This window comes from Trichechus manatus, unplaced genomic scaffold (genome assembly GCF_000243295.1).
Source record: "Trichechus manatus latirostris isolate Lorelei unplaced genomic scaffold, TriManLat1.0 scaffold00116, whole genome shotgun sequence".
NCBI lineage: Eukaryota > Metazoa > Chordata > Mammalia > Sirenia > Trichechidae > Trichechus > Trichechus manatus.
The window spans coordinates 7,048,176-7,072,943 of record NW_004444052.1 but is presented as its reverse complement, the minus strand read 5'-3'; the positions used below and the strand labels follow the sequence as shown (position 1 = coordinate 7,072,943).

The window sequence follows — 24,768 nt, the reverse complement described above, 5'->3', positions numbered from 1 at the left end:
TCTACTATAACCCCTACACCCGAAGGAAAAAAAAAAAATCGTTGTCGTCCAGTCAATTTCGACTCCTCGTCTGTAAACGCAGGGCAAAATTTGGCACTTGACTGCACACCCTTGCTCCTTAATCAATCTCTGTGGAGCGAACTCCGAGTCCCAGCAGGCATTGCGACCTGCACACCGGGAACTACGGAGTCCGAGAGGTGGCCTGGGGCTCTACATTCCTTTCCCTCCCAAAAGCCCGCGGGCGGCTGGGTACACTGGTCACATCATGGCCGCCGGATCCGGGATGGCGGGTCCCGCTTCCGGATCGGGCGTCGTGCGTGACCCATCGGCGTCACAGCCGAGAAAGCGGCCCCGCGGCGAGGGCGCGCGGCGATCGGGCACGATGGCGGGAGGCGGTGGGAGTAGCGACGGCAACGGGCGGTCGTCGGGCCGGCGGGCATCCCGCAGCGGCGGGCGGGCCCGACGGGGGCGCCACGAGCTGGGGCTGGGGGGCGCCGCGGAGCGGGGCGCGGGGGAGGCGAGGCTGGAGGCGGCGGTCAACCGCTGGGTGCTCAAGTTCTACTTCCACGAGGCGCTGCGGGCCTTTCGGGGTAGCCGGTACGGGGACTTCAGGCAGATCCGGGACATCATGCAGGGTGAGGGCCGGCCTGAGGAAGAGGGCTGAAGCGCGGGGGAAGGGAATCCGTGATGACCGGGTGTCGGGGCTGGGGGTCGCCGAGCCAACGATGTCTTCTTTCCCAGCTTTGCTTGTCAGGCCCTTGGGGAAGGAGCATACCGTGTCCCGGCTGCTGCGGGTTATGCAGTGTCTGTCGCGCATTGAAGAAGGGGAAAATTTAGGTATGGCTATTTTTGTGTTCTTTGGGCTTACTTACGTAGGGTTGTGTTGTTGCTTTTAAACTTATATCCGGAATTGAAAGATTCCGTGTTAAGGTGTGCTAGTAATGTTTCCATCACTGTGGTCTTTTTCAGCCTATGACGGGTCTGTTTTCTGGCTCTGGTTTTCTTCAGTTAAGGTTCTCTTGGTTGCTTTTCTGTTTTATTTTTATTTTCTCCCCGCTGTTTCTTGCTTGCCTCAACTGTTCTTTTATCTAAGATGAGTTATGTTAAGGTGGACATTTTTTCCCATTGTAGACTATTACAGTGTCTGAGCACACCTTATTTCTGAATTCAGCTTGACAGCTGTTTAACAAATTGTCTTCAGTTTCTAGCCAGTTGGACCTGAGAAGTCTGTGTGTATGCTGAAATTTGAGAGGCAAATGCATATGCTACAATATAATTTTATTTTTTACGTGTGTTGAAAAGTGTTAAAAGATGGTCACTTTATATTCATTGATTTCATTCACTGGATTCTTATCTTCTCCCAAAAGTTGAAGTCCATGTTTGTGAGCCTGTAGCTAGTATGTCAGCAAATTAAATGCAAATCTTACTATGTTTGCATAAACATACATATATATTGATAGATATAACTTTACCACTCCTTAAAAAATTGCTTAAGGTGAAAACTGCTCTTTGTCCTAGACTGTTCCTTTGATATGGAGGCTGAGCTCACACCCCTGGAATCAGCTATCAATGTGCTGGAGATGATTAAAACGGAATTTACACTGACAGAGGCAGTGGTCGAGTCCAGTAGAAAACTGGTCAAGGAGGCTGTAAGGATCTGTTTTTACTTATTTTTCTTTTGACAAAAATTAGGTCTTTGAGGATACCAAGTGCCTAATCTTTTCTGTGTGGGGTGGAGGAAAAGCAGGGATGATTCAAGCACATTTGCACACTCACATACACACACAGATGTTATCTCTTTAGGTGTCCCCTACCTCCCACACTTGGAAAGCACCGTTAATGTCAGGTGCTCAGCTTTTGAGATTCTGGTGTCTTCCATGTGGCCCTAGCAAGAGGGGCCACAGTACACAAGAAGTGAGTTGGCATTGAAGATTGACGTTTTGGAGGTTATTGCACCATTCAAGAACAGTATGAAAGGGCTAGAAGTAACCGTGGCCTACAGTCATCCTTGTTTATAATAAACCAAGGAGAATAGCTGGGGCCTTGGGAAATGTGGGACTGACTTTGTGCTGTTGTATCCTGCAGTTGTCTACAGAAAGAGAGGCCTAGGGAATATTCCCTGTAAGCAGAGAGACTAGAATCAGAGATGCTGGGATAATCAGCCAGCTAGAAAAACAGTAATGGTGGAAGGCTGGCATAGACAGTGTTCTTGAAACCAAGAAAAAAGTTAGCATAGGAATTTGGGACTGTCATTGTGTCATGGCCCAGGTTATTTCAAGTAGTAGAACTTATTTTCATCTAAAACATAGATGTGACCACAAGAGCTAGCCAGGAGGTGGAGATCATTGGGGGCCATCTGAGAGGCTGGCTGCTATAATTACCTGATCTCCTAGTTATTAAGTGATCCTTTATTACTTATCTGTTTTTTTTCAATTTCTCATTTAGAGTCATAGACTACGTTAATGGTCATCTTTGGGACAATAACATGGGATGCTTAGTCTCAATGAGGCTTTTTAATGCAGTTAAGCTTTGTGAAGTATCACCATTTAAAGTATATTAAAAAAATTTTTTTTTAAAGTATATCAAGTAAGTTATTTGTTAAGCAAGAAGTTCTTGGTGTATGGTCTGGGGATCTCTGGAGGTCTCTGGGACCCTTTCAGGGGTTCCATGAAGTCAAAACTGTTTACATAACAATATTAAAACATTGACTTTTTCACCACGTTGATATTTGCTGGCACTTTAGCACAATCAAGGCAATGGCCAGCTGTACTAGTAGTCATTGTATTTTTCATTGCCACACACTTGCATTTTAAGAAAATGCCAGTTTCACTTAAGAATGTCTTTGATGAAGCACTAAAAATGATTATTAACTCTAGATCCTTGAGTAAACATCTCACTAGTATCTTGTGTGGTAAGATAGGAGGAGCACATAAAGCATTTCTACTGCATACCACAACATGGTTGTCTTGAGAAAAAGCACTTGTGTGATTGTTTGAGTTATAAGTTCAACTAGCTTTTTTTTTGTTTTGGTTTTTTTATGGAGCATCATTTTTACTTGAAAGAACAACTGACAAACTATGATTATTCAGACTTGGGTTTCTGGCAGTCATTTTCTTGAAAATGAGGAAAGTGAAGCTATCACTTCAAGGAAAATAATCATCAGTATTTATTGCCAGTGCTAAAATGCAAGCTTTTTAATGAAAATTGTAATGTTGGAAAACTTGTATTCATGAGCTTGATAGCTTCCCAATACTTAGACTTTTCTGATAAGATTGGAGACGATATTAACAAATGTGGTTTTAAAACTATTTTTCATGAATGTGTCAACATTTGGAAGATGTGCATAATTCAGTCAACCGGTATTTTCTAAATGATCATTGCACACTGTTACAAAATCATTCGTGGGTAAGTGCAGGATAGACCAATGGATTTTAATGTAACAGTGTGAAAAGTTCACTTGTCAAGGTTTGGTGTAGAATCAAAAAAGAAAATCCACAATTTTCTGAAAAGACTATTAAAATACTCCTCCCTTTTCTAAATTCCTATCTGTGTCAGGCCAGATTTTATTATATACTTCAACCAGAACAAGATATTATAGCAGAATGAATGCTGAAGCAGATATGAGAATCCAGCTATGTTCTTTTAAACCAGATATTAAAGACTTGTGCAGAAATGTAAAACAATGCCATCCTTCTCATAAAACTTTTGTCTTAGAAAATAGTTATTTTTCATAAAAATGTTATTTATGTTAACATGTAATGAGTTTTATTATTTTTTAATGAATTAATAAATATTTAAAAATTTTCTCAGTTTTATAATTCTAATACAGTGAATATCAACAGATGTGGTGTTGTTGTTGTTAGGTGCCATCGAGTCAGTTCTGACTCATAGTGACCCTGTGTACAACAGAAGGAAACACTGCCCAGTCCTGCGCCATCCTCACAGACGTTGCTATGTTTGAGCCCACTGTTGAAGCCACTGTGTCAATTCATCTCATCGAAGGTTTTCCTCTTTCTCGCTGACCCTCTACCTTACCATGTTGATAATGTGTACAAAGTATGTGAGACGAATTCTCGCCATCCTCACTTCCAAGGAGCACTCTGGTTGTACTTTTTCCAAGATAGACTTGTTTGTTCTTCTGGCAATCCACGGTATATTTAATATTCTTTGCCAACACCATAATTCGGAGGCATCAATTCTTTGGTCTTCCTTATTCATTGTCCAGCTTTTGCATGCATATGAGGCGATGGAAAATATCATGGCTTGGGTCAGGCGCACCTTGGTCCTCAAAGTGACATCTTTGCTTTTCAACACTGGAAAGAAGTCTTTTGCAGTAGATTTGCCGAGTGCAATATGTCGTTTGATTTCTTGACTGTTGCTTCCATGGGCATTGATTATCGATCCAAGTAAAATGAAATCCTTGAGAACTTCAATCTTTTGTTTATCATGATGTTGCTTATTGGTCCACTTGTGAGGATTTTTGTTTTCTTTATGTTGAAGTGTAATCCATACTGAAGGGTTTAGTCTTTGATCTTCATCAGTAAGTGCTTCAAGTCCTCTTCACTTTCAGCAGGCAAGCTCGTGTCATCTGCATATCACAGGTTGTTAGTGAGTCTTCCCCAATCCTGATGCCACGTTCTTCATATAGTCCAGCTTCTCAGATTATTTGCTCAGCGTACAAATTGAATAAGTATGGGGGAGGGATACAACTCTGATGCACACCTTTCCTGATTTTAAACCACTCTGTATCCCCTTGTTCTGTTTGAACAACTGCCTCTTGGTCTATGTACAGGTTCCTCATGAGCACAATTAAAGTGTTCTGGAATTCCCATTCTTACAATCTTATCCATAATTTGTTATGACCCACGTAATCAAATGCCTTTGCATAGTCAATAAAACACAAGTAAACATCTTTCTGGTATTCTTTGCTTTCAGCCAAGATCCAGCAGATATATAACCTATGTAAACAAAAGCTTCTTAGGGTTCTCATTAACATTTAAGAGTATAAGGAATCCTGAGACCAAAAAGTTTGAGAACTGCTTTTACAAACAGTTATATTGAGACTACATTGGTTTTCTCTTCATAACTGAAAGATTCCTCAGATTTCTGTGGAGAATAGGGAAAGACAACATGTATGACATGTTCCTGGGGAATTATTTATTTTTTTCACAGCTTTCTACCCTGCACATTAGGTAACAGCACCTTGATTTTCTTTTGGGGCCTTACCCCATTGTATGGTCCAGGTAGACCTATAAATCAAGGGCCTCTGCTCCTATCTGGGGGGCTGATGCATCAGACACACTCTCTTAGAACTTTAATTCTTGAACCAAAAGCTTTGTCAAGGCTTTTTGAACATTCCTACTCTCCATCCATAACAGCCTAGTTTCTCTCTCTCTGTCTGTGTTTCTTTTTGATTCTGCTTCTTAAACTTTCCTTCAGTTCTGTGAGTTTGAGCTTTCTCATTTTTTGTTAACATGTCTTGCATTCCCCCCGAACTATCTCACCAATATTGAAAATCTATGCTTGGAATTTTCTTTTTGTTTAAGTTAGCCAGAAACCATTGCTAAGAGAAGAAACTATACTTATTTTTGAAAACTGCCAAGTGAAAAAGCAGCGGTTTTTCTCTTTAAAAACAAAAATTTCACAGGAAATTAATACACAATTTTAAAAGATAAACTCATAGCACAAACTTTGGAAGCAGATTTTCAATTTAGATTTTGAAAGCTTTCAGGTTTTTCTGGTTTCACAAATTAAATATAGTAGGATCTATGTTCCAGTTCTAGGAAAGATGAAGTAAGCATTTTCTTCTGTCTGTCTCACTTAATGCAATTATAAATCCTGGACAGAATGCATGGAGCAGCTATCTGAAGACTGAAAAGTAAGTGGTAGTAGACAAACGGGAAAGGAGATCAGAATTTGAAGTTTTACAGAACCATTGATGAATTTACCATTTTTATGTCCAGCTTGGACTCAAAGGCAGCCTGAAACTTGGAAGTGCTCTCCAGGTGTAAACAGAAAGAGCTCCAAGAGAAGCCCTCTCTTTCTTGTCTGAGGAGCAGGAAAGGGACTTCTTACAGGTCAGAGAGGGTGAGAGACATCCCTAGGGTTTTTTTTCTTTTCTTTTTTCTCTTTTGTCCCAGCCCTCAGGCCCCCGTAGCAGTAGTGGTGGCCCACTGTTGACAGTGGCAGCTGGGAAGGCACCTAAAACCGGAAGAGGTCAACCCTTATCAGAGGAGTTGTGATTCCCCAGAAATTGGTGCAAATCCTTGTTGGTTTTTTCACTCTGTCCTGCCACTGGGCTGTGGATGTGGATGCAGCTGGGGAAGTGCATGGAAGAGGAGACACTAAAGCCTAAGAAGCAGGCTGGTTCAATATTTGAAAATTGATCAGTTATTTATTAGTTTAAAGAAGAAAAACCATATGATCATATCAGTTGATGCAGAAAAGCCTTTCACAAAATTCAGTGTTAGTTCATGATTAAAAAAACACTCAGCAAACCAGGAATAGAAAGGAGCTTCCTCAACCTGATAAAAATTATCTACAAAAAACCTGCAACATCATAGTTAATGATCAAAGACAGAATGCTTTGTCCTAAGATCATAATGCAAGGATGTCCATTTTATCACATCTATTCAGCATGATACTGGAAGGCCTAACCAGTGCAATAAGGCAAGAAAAAAAAAATACAGATTGCAAAGGAAGGAATAAAAATTGTCTCTATTTGCAGATGACATTGTCTATATAGATTATCCCATGGAGTATACAAAAAAGCATCTATAAGTAAGTTTATGAAGGGTGCAGGATATACTAGCAATGAACAATTTGAAATGAAATCAACAAAACAATGCCACTTACTCCAAAAAGAAAAGGAAGAAAAAGAGACAGGTATAAGTCTAGCAAAACATGCAGGATCTGTATGTGGAAAAACACAAAATGCTAATGACAGAAATCAAGACGTAATAAATGGAAAGACATACTACGTTCATGGATTGGAAGACAATATAGTTAAGATGTCAATTCTCTCCAACTGATATACCAACTTAATACATTTCCAGTCATAATCTCAACAGGATTTTCTATAGGTACAGACTACCTGATTCTAAAATTTATGTGGAAAGACAAAGGAACAAGAATAACCATTTTGAAAAAGAAGACCAAAGTTGGAGGACTCCCAGTACTCAATTTTAAGAATTACTATAAAGCTACAGGTCCCATGACAATGTGGTATTGGTGAACAGACAAGACTTGCAGATTGGTGGAGCAGAAAAGAGTCTAGAAATAGACACAAATATGACAATGTGGTTTTTGACAAAGATGCAAAGACAGTTCAATGGGAAAAAATTATTCAGTGGAAAAAGGGTAGTCTTTTCAACAAATGGTGTTGAAACAATTGGACATCCATATGAAAAAAAGTGAACCTTAAAACACATCTTATATTAAAAAAGTTAACTCAAAATGGATCATAATCTAAATGTAAAATTGTAAAACTTTTAGAGAAAAACATGAAACAAAATTTTCATGTGCTGGGGTTAGGCAAATTGTTCTTAGGACAAAAAAAATGATGCATAAAAGAAAAAACTGATAAACTGGACTTCATCAAAATTTAACATTTTTGCTCTGAGAAAGACATTGTTAAGTAAAACACAAGCTACAGACTGGGAGGAGATATTTGCAAATCACATACCTGATAAAGCACTTGCATCCAAAAAATAAAGAACTCTCAAAAGGAAACAGGCAATCCTATGAACCCTTAGTAAAAATGGGCAAAAAAACTCAACAAAGAGAATAAGCATATGAAAAAATGTTCAATATCATTTATGTTAAAACCACAGTGAATACCAGTACACACCTATTAGAATGGCTAAACTTTAAAAATACTAACTACCAAGTGCTGGTAAGGAAGTAGAGCAACTGGAACTTTCATTACTGATAATGCAAAATGGTACAGCCACTCCAGAAAACAGTTTGACTGTTTTTTATAAAGTTAAACACACACTTACCATATGACCCAGCATTCCTACCCTTGGGTGTTTACCTTAGGGAAATGAAAAGTTATGTTCATACCAAAACCTGTACTTGAATGTTTTAGTAGCTCCATTAATAATCACCAAAATGTCCTTTAATAGGTGAGTAGAGAAACAAACTGAAATGCATCCATACAATGGAATACCACTCAGCAGTAAAGAAGAATAAACTATTGATACTGCATGGATGGATCTCAGAGGCATGCTGAGTGAAAGAAGCCAGTCTAGGGCTACATCCTTCAAAAAATAAAAACTACATATGTATGATTCCATTTATGTGATATCCTTAAAAAGACAAAACAACAGTGGAGAAAAAAATCAATGGTTGCCAGGGGTTAGAGATGGAGGAAGGGTGTGACTACAGAGGGGTAGCACAAGGTAAGTTTTTGGATTTGATGGCTTTTTATTCTCATTGTGGTGGTGATTACAGGAATCTATACATGTATTAAAACTCTGACTGTACACCCCCCAAAAGTTAATTTTACTATATGAAGAAGAACACTGCATCAGGATTGGAGGAAGACTCTTAACAACATGTGATATGCAGATGACATAACCTTGCTTGCCGAAAATTGAGACAACATGAAGCACTTACTGATGAAGAGCCTTCAGTATGGATTATGCCTGGACATGAAGAAAATGAAAATCCTCACAACTGGATCGATAAACAACATCGTGATAAATGGAGAAAAAGTTGAAGTTATTCACAATTTCATTCTCCTTGGATCAACAATCAATATCCATGGAAGCAGCAATCAAGAAATCAGATGACACTGCATTGGGGAAATCTGCTACAAATGGCCTCTATAAAGTTTTTAAAAGCAAAGATGTTACTTTGATGACTAAGGTGCACCTGACCATGGTCTTTTCAGTCACCTCATATGCATACAAAAGCTGAACAATAAAAAAGGAAGACAAGAAGAATTGATGCATTCGAATTGTGGTGTTGGCAAAGCATATCGAATATACCGTGAACTGCCAAAAGAGCAGTTTAGAAGAAATACAACCAGAATGCTTCTTAGAAGTGAAGATGGTGAGACTTTGAATTACTGTTATGGATTGAGTTGTGTCTACCCAAAATAATGTGTTGGAATCCTAACCCCTATACCTGTGGTTGTGCTTCCATTTAGGAGTAGGGCTTTCTCTGTTGTGTTAATGAGGCTGTATCAGTATAGAGTTTCTCCTAAACCTAATCACTTCTAAATTATAAAAAAAGCAAATCAGACACAGAATTGAACACAGACTAAGAAAGATAGATGCCATGTGAAGATCTCCAAAGAACTGAGAAAACGCCTGAGCAACAGAAACTGAGACAAGGATCTTCCCCCAGAGCCGACAGAGCCTTCCTCTATAGCCAGTGCCCTGAATTTGGGCTTACTAGCCTCCTAAACTGTGAGAAAATAAATTTTTGTTCTTTAAAGCCACTCGCTCGCAGTATTTCTGTTACAGCAGCACTAGATAACTAAGACACTTACTTTGGACATGTCATCAAGGAAAGACCAGTCCATAGAAAAGAACGTCATGTTTGGTAGAGAGTCAGTGAAAATGAGGAAAACCCTCAATGAGATGTATTGACACTAGCCACAACAATGGACTCAAACATACCAGTAATCATGAAGATAGCACAGGACCAGGCAACTTTTCGTTCTGTTATGCATGAGGTTGCCATGAGTTAGAGCTGACTTGACAGCAACTAACAAGTTCATAAAAAATTTTAAGTATATACAATAGAACCTACGTGATCTCTAAAAGGTAAAACCTTTCATCAAGAAAGTAAGTATAGCTTTTCTGTTGAAAATGATGTATAAGTGAATATGGTCATCTAATTAAAGAGAAAAAAAATTATACCGTCTCTGAACAGCAAAAACTTATGGTTGGTTGTACCTGCTCATTCAAGAGCATTTAACACCAGTTTCTTTGTGTCCTGTGTGGTTATGCTAAGCATGTTAAGGTCAGAATCACCACAAATTAGTACTTAATAGATTTCTATGCTACTTCTTGTTAGTCTGTATCTCCTTAAACATTTCTTCCCTGTGAAGATTGAAAATATGGCCCAGTGTTCTGTTTTTTGTATGTGTGGCCTTTTTTTTAAAAAAAGAATCTATTTTGTCTCTTTGTACCTGTCTTTCTTTGAGACCAGATTTAAGGTACTTTATCCTGTTAGATAACTCTAAATGCTCACAACTTTTAGTTGGTTTTTCTAATTTTTTCAAAAGTGTGTGTATATTGTTAAAATTTCTTTTTTTTATTTTCAATCACTGTTGTTTTTCCTCTACATATATTCTCTCAGGGTTTCTTTACAAAAGGACTCTTCCTTTTCTCTGGCTGATGAGACCTTCTCATCCTACTTGGAACTTTGTCCTCTTTGCTGCCTGTGCTGAGCTGGGGTTGTTAGTCTCTGTAATTCCTAGCACACTTAAACTAAAGCTGCCAGCTGGGTTTACTGTGGCCAGAGGCTGTGTTGGTTCTTCTGCATATCTGGCCTCAGGCCTTTCCAGAATGAAAATAAAGCTCTGTGGTCAGCAGATTGCTTATTTTTTTTTCACAGTATGCTCACCCCAAAATTACATCAAAGCTTTTGCTTCCGAAAGAACAGAACCAGTTGTGAACTTAGAGGGACCTGGAATGACTCTGGTCCATTTTGCCTTTTCTTAGTAGGCCCTATTTGAAATTGGGTAAATGGTCAATAATCCAGGGGATCAGATTTTGCTGGATCAGCCATTTTAAAAAGTCCAATGTAAAGTTGAAACGCTACTACCCTACAAACTGACAGAGGCAGCTTACCTCTGTGCAAGATTACAGTTGTTCACAATGCTTGAAGAATAACTGTTAGTGTTTAAATATGGGAGTTTGGTATAATGTGAAAAAGCTCTTGGGTTTTTAAGATTCATTTGTACTTTTTAGTAGTTTATTTTGCTGTTTGATATTCTGATTATACCTGTCATTATTACAACAGTAAAAACAAACTTTTTCCCTCCCTTTTGTAGGCTGTCATTATTTGTATCAAAAACAAAGAATTTGAAAAGGCTTCAAAAATTTTGAAAAAACATATGTCCAAGGACCCCACCACTCAGGTAAATTTGATAAATTTTTACTTTTTTGACTTAAATCCAGCTCACTGCTTTTTGTGGGGAAGTAGGGATAGAGTTCTTTGTCAGGAATGTTACTTAAATATTCAACACCTTTAGTATGTTGTCTTTTATAGCCAAAGATGACTTATTGTTAGACTGGCACCAAAAATGTATTTTTCATTAGACAAATTTACGTAAATTCATTTACTTGCCCCATTCCTGTCTGCTTTGTGACAGAACATTTATTTAAGCGATTAGCACCAGATATATACAAGTTTTATAACACTTCTAACTTTGCTTACATACCGTAAATGCTGATCCTGCAGACATGAGGAGGATCTACCTTGGTAAAGACTCAACACCTCAGTTTTCTGGTGTCAAAAGCTTTGTCAGTACCCGCTCTTCATATTTTTCTTTCTTTTTAAATTTAAAATTTATTTTTTAAAAGGTAATACATAATACAGAATTGAAAAGGTACAACAAAAGTTTAATAAAAATTCTCTCTGATCCTTAGCCCTGTAGTTCCCCTCCTCAGAAGCAACCTGTTATTTTTTCTTTTATTTTTTCAAAGATAGTCTATGTGTATGCAAGCAAATAAGTATGTGTGTGAATGTGTGTGTGTACAGACACACACATATAGTCATTTTTCCTGTTCTCATAACATATGTTATAGCATATTGTACACACTACTTTGAATCTCTTTAAAATTGTTTTTTGCACTTAATGTATACTGGAGATCATTCTGTATTATATTACTGATAAGGAACTTACTCATTTTCTTTTTATAGCTACGTAGTGACCCACTGCGTGTGAACCATTATATATCGACCAGTCCTTTGTTAGGCTTCCCTTTCCATATGTGTGCCAGTGATTTTCACTGGCAGTGTTGTGAAACTTCTGGTAGTGTTCTCTCTTGACTCGTCATCGTGGAATTTTTACTGAGTTCTTCTTATGTTGCAAATATTGGTCTTTTGTGTAGAAGCTGAGGAATGACCTCCTGAACATTATCCGTGAAAAGAACGTGGCCCATCCTGTGATCCAGAACTTTTCCTACGAGACCTTCCAACAGAAGATGCTGCGCTTCCTGGAGAGCCACCTGGATCACTCAGAGCCCTACCTCCTCACGGTGGGCCTAGCCTTTCCTCTCTGCCTGTAACTGTCATGTGGCCTTGAGCATGTGCAGGGACAGCTCTTTTCAGAAGCTTTTTGAAAAGAATGAATGTATGAAAAAGACTCTGAATTATAGTCACTATCTTCCTTAATTAAATGCCTTAAATATGCAGAAGCAGGGATCCTGGCAGAGGCAAATGGGACACATCTGGACTCCCGCACCTCGCATTTCTACCTCCTTTACATATGATTGATCTGTTGTGTTTAAAGTGGGAGAACATTCACTTATAATTGACGCTGGTTCCCCAAAAGAGGTGAAATTTGAGCTGAGCTTTAGGAGGAAGAGAGTAGATGTGGCATCATAGGACTGCCAACAGGAAAAAAGGCAAGGCCTTGGAGAAAAGTTGTGACTAGAAGTATGAAAAGGTCAAAAGAGGCCAAATGAAGATATTCTTTAATTGGATCAAAGAGATAAAGAACAGAAGCAGTAAGGCTCTGGACAGCCTGTGGAAGAATCAGAACCCAAGCTGTCCTAGATGGTGGGCCATGATAAGGAAACACTGAGCAAGAGGATTTTTTTTTTTTTTTTTAAACCAGGATTTTGAATATACTGGAAATATTCTATTTCATACGTGTATATCTGCCAGGCCCATATTAGGATGATGTCAGTGATCTAGCAGTGACTTTGGAAAGCTTAAATTACTTGAAAAGCAGGTAGTTTGGAATGTTCAGGGAGCAAGTGTCAGGATACTTGAGCCTGGTCTAGGATCTGTTCCTTTGCATTCCAGGTAACTGAGAAATAATAACCTGCCCCTGTCTATATGTGAGGCTAGACCTCTCTCTGCTCTTAAGACATCACACATTACAGATATACATATGTGAAATGGAAAAATACTAGACTGACCGGAAATGTATAAAATTTAAGTCAGAGGGTGACAGATGAGCAGTTGGTGTTAGAACAAGATTGGCCTACTGAGAGCTTTTATGTGTGGTGTAGGTGAGAATTTCCAAACAGTTGTTACTAAGGCAAAACACGTTTGTGGAAATACAGTCACTGCCAATTCTATACACAAACTAGAAGACATTAATGTAAATATTTATTAGTTATCCTAACTGAAAAATTTTTTTGAGTTTTGTACATGACACCATGGGTGAGGGATGAGATTGGTAGGTTGGAAGAAAAGAGGAAATGTGGAGTAAAATCATGTAATTATCGGATGTCGGAAAGATTAACAGACTCTTGAAATGTCAAGATGATTAACACTACTCAAATTGAGATCTCTTTTAATAGGGAAAACTGAGCCATTTTTGGAGATGTTACTATTTTCTGAGGAAGTAAAGAAGGTAGAAATTTGAGACAATTGTAAAGTCTCTTCCTTTTTACATGCTCCAGTTTATGCCTAGATTCTATTTGTAAGTGATCTTGTTTGCATATTGAGTATGTTCATGGTGAAAGAAGCAGAAAATTAGTGAAATTCTGGGGCTTCCTCTTCCTGATGACATTCTTCCTTTCCAAGATGGCCAAAAAGGCTTTGAAATCTGAGTCTGCTGCTTCAAGCACAGTGAAGGAAGATAAAGAGCCAGCACCAGAACCTGTGGAAAAGCCACTCAGAGAACCTGCAAGGTGAGAGGGATGCCCTTTTGTAATCTTGGGTGAAACACAGGGGTAGTCAGTTGGAAGCATAGTGTCCTTCTCAGAGCAGGATCAGTTCTATCAGTGACTTGGCCTATTATATGTTGCTGCGTTACTTGTACAAGGCTCTGTGGGAGATAAAGAGCACACGTTGGGAAAATGAGACAATTGAAGACAGGATGTCTGGGATCTCTGATAGAAGTTCCTGACTGGCTGTTGCTCAGAGGTCCTTTCCTTCCATTTCTCTCTCCTTGCCTTGCACATATCTACTCAATAGTTTCTCATGGATACCTGATCTCTTAGTACATTCTGAAAGCAGTATTCAGATCTATGAATCAGATTCCCAGGACCAGTTGCTGAAGTACGGGTCACAAGTTTAGATGTCTTTGATGGGCCTGGTAGAAAATGGACAGGAGGGAAGTGGATCTAGGATGAGACAGTCCAGAGTGTGGGACTGTGTGAACCAAAGAGAGGGCATGCTTTTTCAGCTTCATATGATTGTTGCTATGTAGGAAATGTCTGAGGATGCCCGAACTTCAGATATTTGTGTGAGATTTCCCTATTTTTGGATGATGTTAGTAGAATTTTTAAAAAATTTTATTGTGTTTTAGGTGAAAGTTTACAGCGCAAATTCATTTCTCATTCAAAAATTTATACACAAATGGTTTTGTGACATTAGTTATTATCCCTGCGGTGTGTCAGCACTCTTTCCCCTTTCCCTTTCTACCCTGAGTTCCCTTTGTCCATTCATCCAGGTTTTCTGTCCCTTCCTGCCTTCTTATCTTTGCTTTCAGGCAGGTGTCGCCCATTTGGTCTCATATACTTGACTGAACTAAGAAGCTCATTCCTTACGTGTGTTATTGTTTGTTTTCTAGGCCTATCTAATCTTTGGCTGAAAGGTAGACTTCAGGAGTAGCTTCAGTTCTGAGTTAGCAGGGTGTCCAGGGGCCGTGATCTCAGGGGTTCCTCCAGTCTCTATCAGACTAGTAAGTCTGGTCATTTTTGTGAATTTGTATTTTGTTCTACATTTTTCTCCTGCTCTGGCCATAATCCTCTATTGTTTTTAATTCCTGTGAGAGCAGTCAGTAGTGGTAGCCAGGCACCATCTAGTTCTTTTGGGCTCAGGCTGGTGGAGGCTGTGGTTCATGTGGTCTGTTAGCTCTTTGGACTGATATTTTCTTTGTGTCTTTGGTTTCCTTCATTTTCCTTTGCTCCGGACGGGATGGGACCGGTAGATGTATCTTAGATGGCCACTCACAAGCTTTTAAGACCCCAGATGCTATTCACCAAAGTAGGATGTAGAACGTTTTCTTTATGAGCTGTGTTATGCCAGTTGACCTAGATGTCCTCCGAGACCATGGTCCCCAGCCCTCAGCCCAAGTAATGTGTTTAGATGTGTCTAGGAAGCTTCTATGGCTTTACCTTGGCTGTGCTGTGCTGACTTCCCCATATTGTGTGTTGTCTTTCCCTTCATCAGAGTTGACACTTGTCTACTATCTAGTTACAGTGATTTCTCCTCCCCACCATAGTAGCCATCAAAGGTTGTTGTTTTCTGTGTGTAAACCTTTTCTTGACGTTTCATAATAGTGGTCTCATACAATCTTTGTCCTTTTGTGATTGACTTACTTCACTCAGCATAATGCCCTCCAGATTCATCCACGTTGTGAGATGTTTCGCAGATTCATTCTTGTTCCTTGTCGCGTAGTATTCCATTGTATGTACCATAATTTGTTTATCCATTCATCTGTTGATGGGCACTTAGGTTGTTTCCATCTTTTTGCTATTGTGAATAATGCTGCAATGAACATGGGTGTGCATATGTCTATTCAGGTGATGGCTCTTATTTCTCTAGGATGTATTCTGAGGAGTGGGATTGCTGGATTGTATGGTATTTATATTTCTGGCTTTTTAAGGAGGCACCATTAGTCGAATTAAAAAAAAAAAAAAAAAAAAAACTTCACATAGGTTAGGCCAATAAAACACATCTGCCAGCTGGGTTTGGCCTGCAGGATGCCAGTTTACCCCTCTCCCAACAGTTTTTACTTAAAGCATATTAACCTGTTGCCAAAACCTGTTGCTGTCAATTCCAAGGCGTAGCGACCCTATAGGACAGAGTATAACTGCCCTGTAGGGTTTCCAACGCTGTAAATCTTTACAGACACAAACTGCCACATCTTTTTCCCATGGTGTGGCAGGTGAGTTCGAATTGCCAGCCTTTCAGTTAGCAGCTGAGCACTTAACCACTGCACCTCTAGGGCTCCTTTTAAAGCATATTAGCTATTTCAAATGATAGATAAACTTTATTTTTAAAAGGCAGTTTCTCATTGTTCCAGGACTGCATGACATACTTCTTACCCTGAGAATTCTCAAGATCCTGTTCATAAGTGTACTGTAGGAGAAAGGGGCAGAATGGAGACCAGTCTTTTACTTCTGTCACATGAGGGTTGGGTGGGGATGGCTAGAAGAAGAGTGCAGACTTCAGGGTGAGATTGCTGGATTATTATTTGGTTGCTCAGGTGGACTTATGGTTGCTAAGCACTATTCAGAATTCTTACATAATAGAAAACATTGCTTTAAAGGGTTAGACTACCACATAGGCTAAGGAGGCCTCTGAAGGGAGTACCATTGCCTGTAGTTCCTTTAAGTTTCTGACTTAAACTTGGAGTTTAAACTCCATAATCCAACTTATACATCATATTTAAATCCTCTGTTTACACTTGTCATAAGAGGCATCTATAAATAAAGTTTGTGTTAAGCTAATCTCTTTTACTTTGTTTGTTAAATGAAGAGTCCTCAACTTGAGTTCTTTATCTAATTTGAAGCTGTTGACACTTTCAAAAAGCTGTGGCTCTTTGGGTGGATGAGCATCAACAGTCATGAAATTGATCTTTGTATGTCTGTGTTTTTTAGGGAGCTACAGAATACTCCAACCACCATTGGGATTATGACTCTGAAAGCAGCTTTCAAGGCCCTGTCCAATGCAAAGGATTCTGAGGCAGCCTTCTCAAGACTGGACCAGAAGGATCTGGTACTTCCTAATCAAGCATCCCTACCATCCTCAGCCCTCAAAAACAAGAGACCGAGAAAAGATGAAGAAAGTTCAGCCCCTGCTGAGGGTGAGAGTGGCTCTGAACTGCAGCCCAAGGCCAAGCGCATGACAATAAGCAGATTGGTTTTGGAGGAGGACAGCCAGAGTACTGAGCCCAGTGCAGGCCTCGACTCTTCCCAGGAGGTTGTTCCGGCATCACTATCCAAACCTGCCACTCTCCACCAACCCCTCCCCAAGGAGAAGAATCTCAAGTATGAAGACTCTCTTTGTAGCAGTTTTGGGGCTGGTTGCTGGTCCTGGTTGGGCCTGATATTGCTTCCATGAATGAAGTAACCATCAGCTAAGTTATTTACCACCAAGGCTTGCTCAGACTGTTAGAATGTGACTCAGGAGTGGGGAGTAATGACATAACCATCCTTGCCAATTTTGAAGCCCCACGTGTGGGCTTCCAGGCATTGCAATAGGGTGTGAGTGAGAATGGAAGAGTTTCAGAGCCTCCTACTCATTTTTTAGCAAACTTCTAAGTGCTCTGACTACTAAATATTAGTCTTGTTTGTTAAAAGAAATTTGTTTGAATTGGTCCGTGTTATACTTTGACTCTTAAAAGAGACTGATGTTTATAGTTTTGCACCTTTTACTAATCTCCCACGTTCTGCTAAGTACTGGGGGGCAGTGGTTAGAATGCTTAATCTTCCTCCCCATAATATGACCCCAACCTGGCTTTTGAGTTTTGCTCCCCTCTGTGCTTTGTTGTGGATCCTTCCTCCAGACAAACTGGTCTGCTTTCTCTCTCTGGAACGTGCTGTGTTTGTTTCTACTACTGGACTTTTGCTTCCTTTCATTCCCCACATTGGACTATCACCCCTCCATCATCACTTGTCAGATTCCCATTTGTCCTTCAGAGGAAAGAGAAGCTGATCTTGAGGAAGTGCCTTCTGTGGGCCAAGCACTTTCATAGATTATTGAATCTCTACAAGCTACAATCCTCATGCTGTGAGGTGATACATTAGCCCCGTTTTATAGATGAAGGCTCAGAAAAGTTACTAACTTGCCTAAAGGCACACAACTGAAAAGTGGCAAAATCCGGCTTTGGGATTTTTAATTCAAATCAGTCATGACATAAAAGCCTATGTCCTGTACACCACATACACCAAGCTGCCTCTCTTAAAATTCTTCCTCCATGAACGCTTCCCTGGTCACCTCTGCTGTAAGTTGTCCACCTTGCTGGACTCCCAGAGCTGTTGCCATCTGTGCCACTGCTCTGTGTTGTGGTTGTTTGGGGAACTATTCTCTGGCGTGTGTGCGCTAGGTGCCCTGATGGGCTGTGGCTCCTGATATGTGATTTATATCCAGGCATAAATTGGCATTACCTATACGACAGCCTGCATTTGGAAATGAGTCTCTTTACTGGCACATGGGCATACCTGATGGGCACTTTTATTCTCAGTAGATACATGATCTCATTCACAATCCTGTGAAATATAGGTATTGCTCGCATTAACAGAGCAGGAAGCTTGGGGGAGAAGGCGTGATTACAGCAGTCTTGTAAAGGATTTGTGAAGGTCTCTCCTCTCTCATGTACCAGGGGTATGTAGTGAAGTGTCATGGGTACTCTAAAGTGGGGGTTAGGAAAATTACAGCCCTTGGGCCAAATTCATCTGCTGCCTGTTTTTATAAGTAAAGTTTTACTGGAACACAGGCATACCTATTCATTTACATATTGTCTACGGCTGCTTTTGGGTAGCTGAGACAGAGACAGCATGGGCCGCAAAGCCAAAACTATTTTCTGGCCCTTTACAGAAAAAACTAGTGACCCCTGCTCTAACAAAAGCACATATGAGGTGCCCTGGGAGCTCAGGGGAAGAAGACTTGAGTCTGCTCAACAGAGTTGTAGGTGGAGCAAATATGGCCTTGGAGGAGTAGGAGGTCATCAAGCGTATTGGGGGCAGGGGATTCTAGGCAGTGAGAGCTGATCTCATAAAGGCACGAGAAAGGCTCATATACTCAGAAAATTTTTATGAAGGAAGAAAAGTCTGGATGGGTAGATGGGCCAGAGCTGGAGTTTCTGTTTTATTCGATCAGGCAGAGGTTCTCAAATTGGGCTTCATATTATTACCTGTAGAATGTTCTTAAAAAAAGATTCCCAGGCTGCTGACATTAGAAATGGGGGAGGTGGCAGTGTTCTGGAGTCTGCTCTTCTAAATACGCTTTGTACTGGAGGGAGGGAAGGTGGTTGGAGACTGGTGCCAGGTGAGGAGTAAGGGCCTGGAAGAAGTGAGGTGAAGAGTCATGAGGAGGGGAAGGCAGAATTAGGTCTTATCACCTGGAGGGCAGGGGCCATGACCAGCAGATTTTTTTATATCACCCACAGCACCTTGCACATGGCAAGAGTTGAATAGATATTAACCAAATAAGTCTGGGTTCTTCCAGTTTAAGGGATGACTCCCAAAACTTCTGTAAAAGGCCAGTAGGTTAATATGTTTATATGGCTTTATTTGCCATATGGTCTTTGTCATATTCTCTCTCTTTTTTTTTTTTTTAAACCCTTCAAAAACATCAAAACCATTCTTAGTTCCAGGGACTTACAAAAATAGGCAGCCACAGGATGTGGTTTGCCAACCCCTGCTAGGCTGTTGCCTATCAATTCTGACTTGACCAGTGAGGAGTGTTAGGAACGTGAAGTGACCTGATCTGCCCAGGATCACACAGACACACCTAACAGTTAAGATTAGAACTCAGATCTCAGCCCCTTACGTGACAGAAGTCAGGAAAAGCAGTCAACACAACACTGTCATATAAAGACTTCCTAGGCAGCATCAAATAAGTACCAAAACCTATTTACAGGTAATAAATCCTGAGTTCAGAGGAGGGAGCGGTTACTAAAGTGATCTTGGAAGACTGTATACGGGGAAGAGGTTATAGCCACTCGTGAACATGACTGACTAGAGGACACAAGCTATACAGTTTTATCCCAGCACCTGGATAGAAAACTTAAACTGTAACCCAGTGTGACCTTTATAAGTAGAAATAAACAAAGCTAATATCCTGTGAAGGAAAAACCTCATGTAATTTTTTTTTTTTCACTCTCTCAAGTAAATTAATTTTTCTCAGAAATAACACTTTGGGGATATGATTCAGTTTAAAAACAAAGGGAGGCAAATGTAGTCCACCATTTGTCTCAGCTATTTGGTTAGGTAATTTCATAGCGACTCATGGAACTCAAGGAATTTTTTCAAGCAGAGCCTTTGTACTGGTTAAGCAAAATTGCTTTCATTACTTACGTGCAGAATGCTCAGATAGCCTTAAAAGTAACAATTCCTTTTTCATAGGGTGGAAGGGGACAGAAGTTTGTGTCTACTCTCTTGATCAACTTTTACAGGTCATTACGAGCTATATCAATTCCTCAAAACTTTTAATTCAGACACTTTCTATGTTTTTAAAAGATGTAATTCTGAGGTCAAATTTGTGCTATGTTCTGTCCCCAGGGCAGTTGTATATGTGATGTGGTTTAGTGTTCAGAGTCATTATTAATCAGGTAAGCACAGTTGAAGTTGAGTAGAAAAGATGAGCTATAATTTTAATTTCTTTAATTATTTGGGTTTCAGATGATTTTTCATGCTTTGGGACTTTTTTGGCTATACCAAAGTACTTAATGTTTCATGTTAACAGGAAGGATTCTTGTTTGCTTATTATTCTAATCTTTGATGGTATAATTCCTTTGTACTTCTTTGATAATCCCTAATCCCAGTATTAGTTTAGCTAATGTTTCTCCAGCTCATTGGGTGTGTGTTACTGTGGCAGGTGTTTGGGGTATACAAATGAAGATACAGCCCCTGCCTTTAAGAAGCTTATGGTTAGGGGTACACTGTGAAATAGCTGTTTAATAAAGTGTAAGTCTTGTGCTACAGGGCAGTAAAGGAGGTGCTTTTTGTGTGTGCTGGGGGTAGGGAAGGCGTCTTAGAGAATGATGGCCTTGAAAGATAGGTAGGATTTTACTTGGCAGGTAAGGAAATCCCAAGTATAGAGAGAGGCAGGAAAGTGCAGAGCTTATTGGAGGACAATGGAGAAAAGCAGTATGGCTGCAGTGGGTGTGGTGGGAGAGTTGAAGGGAAAAAGGGCCTCGGTGGCGGGAAACTGACTAGGGCCAGACTGGATGGTCTTGATTTTCCCATATAGCCATTTAGGCTTCATTCGTCAGGCAGTGGGAAGCCATTATAGAATAGAAGAGGGATGTGATTTTAGGATAGTTCTGGTGGCTTTGGAAAGGGAAGGACCTAGTGGCACTTGAGAGCCTAGCGTAATAATGGTGAAAGATAGCATGGGCTTGAACTAGGGGAATGGGAAGGGAAAGATCAGTCTGGAGATAGAAATAGGGCAGGTCTGTGAAGGAAAGGGGCTTAGCAGTTCCACAGTTTCTAAGGTAGAAGGATGCTGAGACCTGTAAAAAAACAACAACAACAACAAATTTTCAGGGGTCAGTGATATATTGGGTGCTGAGTTTGCTGGATGGTCCTGTAGTCTGAGAGATGTCCTTGGGAAAAAGGACATTGGATTGGGGAGTTGTGTTGTATGTGGGTGAACCTCAAATGTGGTCACAGCAAGATAGGAAGGAGTGTGAGCCAAGGGCAGAATATGGGATGGCCCAGGATGAATTTGTTTTATACCTTGTCTTCTTGTTGATCTTCCCTCAGAGTACACAAAGGCAAGTGGAACAACTCTAATGGGGTTGAAGAAAAAGATACTTGGATAGAAGAGGAGGAACTGTTTCGAGTTCAGGGTAAGCTAGGAGATTCTTAGCCTCTCCTTGACCCTTGCTGAAATATACATGCTTGTTATTGTCACATGTTAATGTTCCAGAAACTGCGTCTCCAAACTAGAAAAAATTTAAAAGATTCTTGACCTTATTTTGATTCATAACAAGTCAATTTTATGTCCTTTCCCATTAAACAACGGAGACTGTCAAAGCAGCACTTCATGTTTAAAGAAAATTCCTGTATTTAGTAAAACCTATGGTATTGTAGTTGATGTCCTTCTTAATGTGGTTTAATTAGAAAAGGTAGAAATGTCTTTCCCTGCATTTCTTGTTAAAGTAAAAAAATCTTTTTACCAGTTTTTACATAGAAATTTTTTTTCTGAGAAATTTTACTTTTGCATAATTAATACTAAATTTCATAGCATTTCCATTAAAATCTCTCCCACCACTTACTTTACATCTGAACGGAAAATATCCAAATGCTAAGCATCAGTTTTGGGGGTTCTGTGCAGCCCTGGTGGTGCAATGGTTAAGCACTCAGCTGCCAACCTAAAGGTTGTCAGTTTGAACCCACCAGTTGCTCCATGAGAGAAAAGACCTACTAATCTGCTCTCGTAAAGATTACAGCTTAGGAAACCCTTTGGGGCAATGATATGCTGTCATATAGGGTCACTATGAGTCTGAATCAACTCAGTGGCACACAACAACAACATAGACGTTTTAACGTAAACAGTGGTAACCCTTTGCCAGTCCCAAAGGTTTTGTCCCTGAAGAGTACCTTCATTGGCAAAAACAGATGGCAAGATCAAGATCACACAGAAAATGGGAATCAACAGAAAATAAAAATAGCATTAAATATTTAAAAACAATAAGATATCAAAGTTTTAGAAACATCCACTTCCAATGCAGTCCAGATTTGTCACCTTTAGAAATCTGCTTCCACTATAGTGTGAAATACTTCATTATTTAAAAATAATCTGCTCCTCAAAGTATCTTCTTCCTAATTAGAAAACATTGCTGGGACAGTGGCATTTACTAAGGCAGATGCTATAAAGCAAGTTTCATGCTTATACAACTTTGCCTTTTCTTGTGGCTTTTTAAACAACTCTTGATGGCTTGAAATGGCATCTCTTTTATACTTGTATACTCTCCTGTAGCTCATTGGCCTTTTAAAAATTATCTTGGTGCATGTTTTTTGAGACCTGATCTCTTATCCATATGATGAGAAGATGGAGCTTGAGCAGATTTTACATGTTCTGTGGGAGTGGGAAGCAATAATTGCCTTGTTCTTTTGTTTAGGGAACTGAACCAAGTTATACTTATGTAAAATGATCAGGGATTTTGCAGTAAAACCGTGCTATTTCAAAGGAGCCATTAGCAAGGGGTTATTAAGCAGAAATTACACATATACTTGGGTTTTAAATATCACAATCCCTCAGTAATTTTAGAAAATGATGTTGGTTTTGCTAAAGAAACTGAAATCCATCGTAACAGGCATTTATTAAATTCCTGTTTATAAAGCACTTGCTTTGTACAGATTCTTATGGAGTAAAATGACTGGTATCTCACAAATTGAGGAAAACAATAAACTATCTTTTAGTGGTAATCCTTTTTCTTATCAGTGTTTGTGAAATTTGAATTAAGTTTTCCTTTTGGGAACACCCTGTGTCTTTTTTTGTGGTTTGTGCAGCGTTAGGAACTCTGAAATGAGTCTACTTTTAATGTTTTTCAGCAGCACCAGATGAAGAGAGTATAACCAGCATAACAAAAAAACAGGTAATTTAAAATTCTCTTTTCTGATCTGTGGGGTAGAACAGAAGTAAAATAAGTCCCACTTCTCCTAGGCATACACTACCCATGTACCTGTTAAACGTCTGTTTTGAAATTTTCATATAATCTGAATTAAGTTAAATAGTTATTCTCTGGAAGAAAAATCTAGAAGTGTGACACACTTTTTGAATCATGAACATCACACATTTGAAGTTTTGAACACAGAAGCGATTATTAGTTGAAGATGAAATAATAAAGACATTGAAAGTCATTAAAGGCCCAAATCCACAGCGTTAATTATCTGTATCATGTTTTACAAATATAAGCACTGCTTCTGGGCTCAGATTATGCTCTTGGATTCTTGATTTTTCTCTCTTCAGTTTATTGGAGAAGATGTGAATAAGTGGGTGGACATGTTGTTATGAGTCTTGATTTTCTTTTGCAGAAGTGGACTGTAGAAGAAAGCGAGTGGGTCAAGGCTGGAGTGCAGAAATATGGAGAAGGAAACTGGGCTGCCATTTCTAAAAATTACCCATTTGTTAACCGAACAGCTGTGATGATTAAGGATCGCTGGCGGACCATGAAAAAACTTGGCATGAACTGAAACAGGCTTTCATTTCCACAGCATTAACAGGAGCATGGTTCCTAATAATAGCCCCTGATAGTCTGCTGTTTCTTTTGGAAGCTGGGCTGGGATGAGAATTCTGGGAAACCTCCTTCTGTGTGAGGGAGGTCCCAGTTTCACTTCAGTGCTGTTGGATGTCAAGGAGCTAAGAAGCAAAGCCAAGCCCACCCCGATGTCCTTGGCAGAGAAGACAGGCACGCAGCTTGTATATGCCAGAATATCATTAATATTTCCCTCTTTAGTGGTTTGCTTGAATTTAAATCCCCAGTAATCAGTAGAACCTTCTCCTAAGAAATGGTGGAATCTATTAGGAGCCACATATGACTCCATGACCTGTTAAAACCAGCAACATGAGCATTTTTTGGAGTGAACTTGTTCCAGGTAAAACTTTGGCCTTCTGAAGCAAATACAAAGGAACTTTGTCTGTCATGAGCCCAGGCTGATGAGAAACCAGGCCTTGTGGAATCAGGAGTCCCTTTACAAACCATTTAGCCAGCTGTGACATCCACACCTAGACCTGACTGCCTTGGCATTTGCCCTTAATATTTGCTGGGCTACATAGGCAGGTTTAACCTTCGCTTCCCATGTGGCTGAACCAGTGTGTTTTTTTGGTAAAATCGTGATTGTAGATAAGCTTATAGTTCCCTCTCTCTTCCCCCCATCTTCCCTTACCAATTCCCTTCCTTATTGCTGGACTTTTAAAACTTAAAAACAAACAAAAAAAAAAAAAAAC

At 39.8% G+C, this 24,768-nt stretch overlaps 1 protein-coding gene across 2 annotated transcripts; it reads left to right on the top strand.

Moving 5' to 3' along the window:
* Positions 1-265: 265 nt before the first annotated feature.
* On the top strand, positions 266-24,768 carry TERF2 (telomeric repeat binding factor 2). 2 transcript variants are annotated; one of them, XM_023738410.1, is made up of 10 exons: positions 266-635; positions 742-837; positions 1,519-1,649; positions 11,012-11,098; positions 12,075-12,221; positions 13,723-13,829; positions 16,749-17,138; positions 21,579-21,664; positions 23,376-23,416; positions 23,856-24,768. In XM_023738410.1, exons 1-10 carry the CDS (start codon positions 266-268, stop codon positions 24,012-24,014), a joined length of 1,614 nt encoding a protein of 537 aa, XP_023594178.1. In that variant the 3' UTR covers positions 24,015-24,768. The 2 variants fall into 2 exon arrangements, with proteins under 2 accessions (XP_023594178.1, XP_004384113.1); XM_004384056.2 differs by having other exon boundaries at positions 23,373-23,416.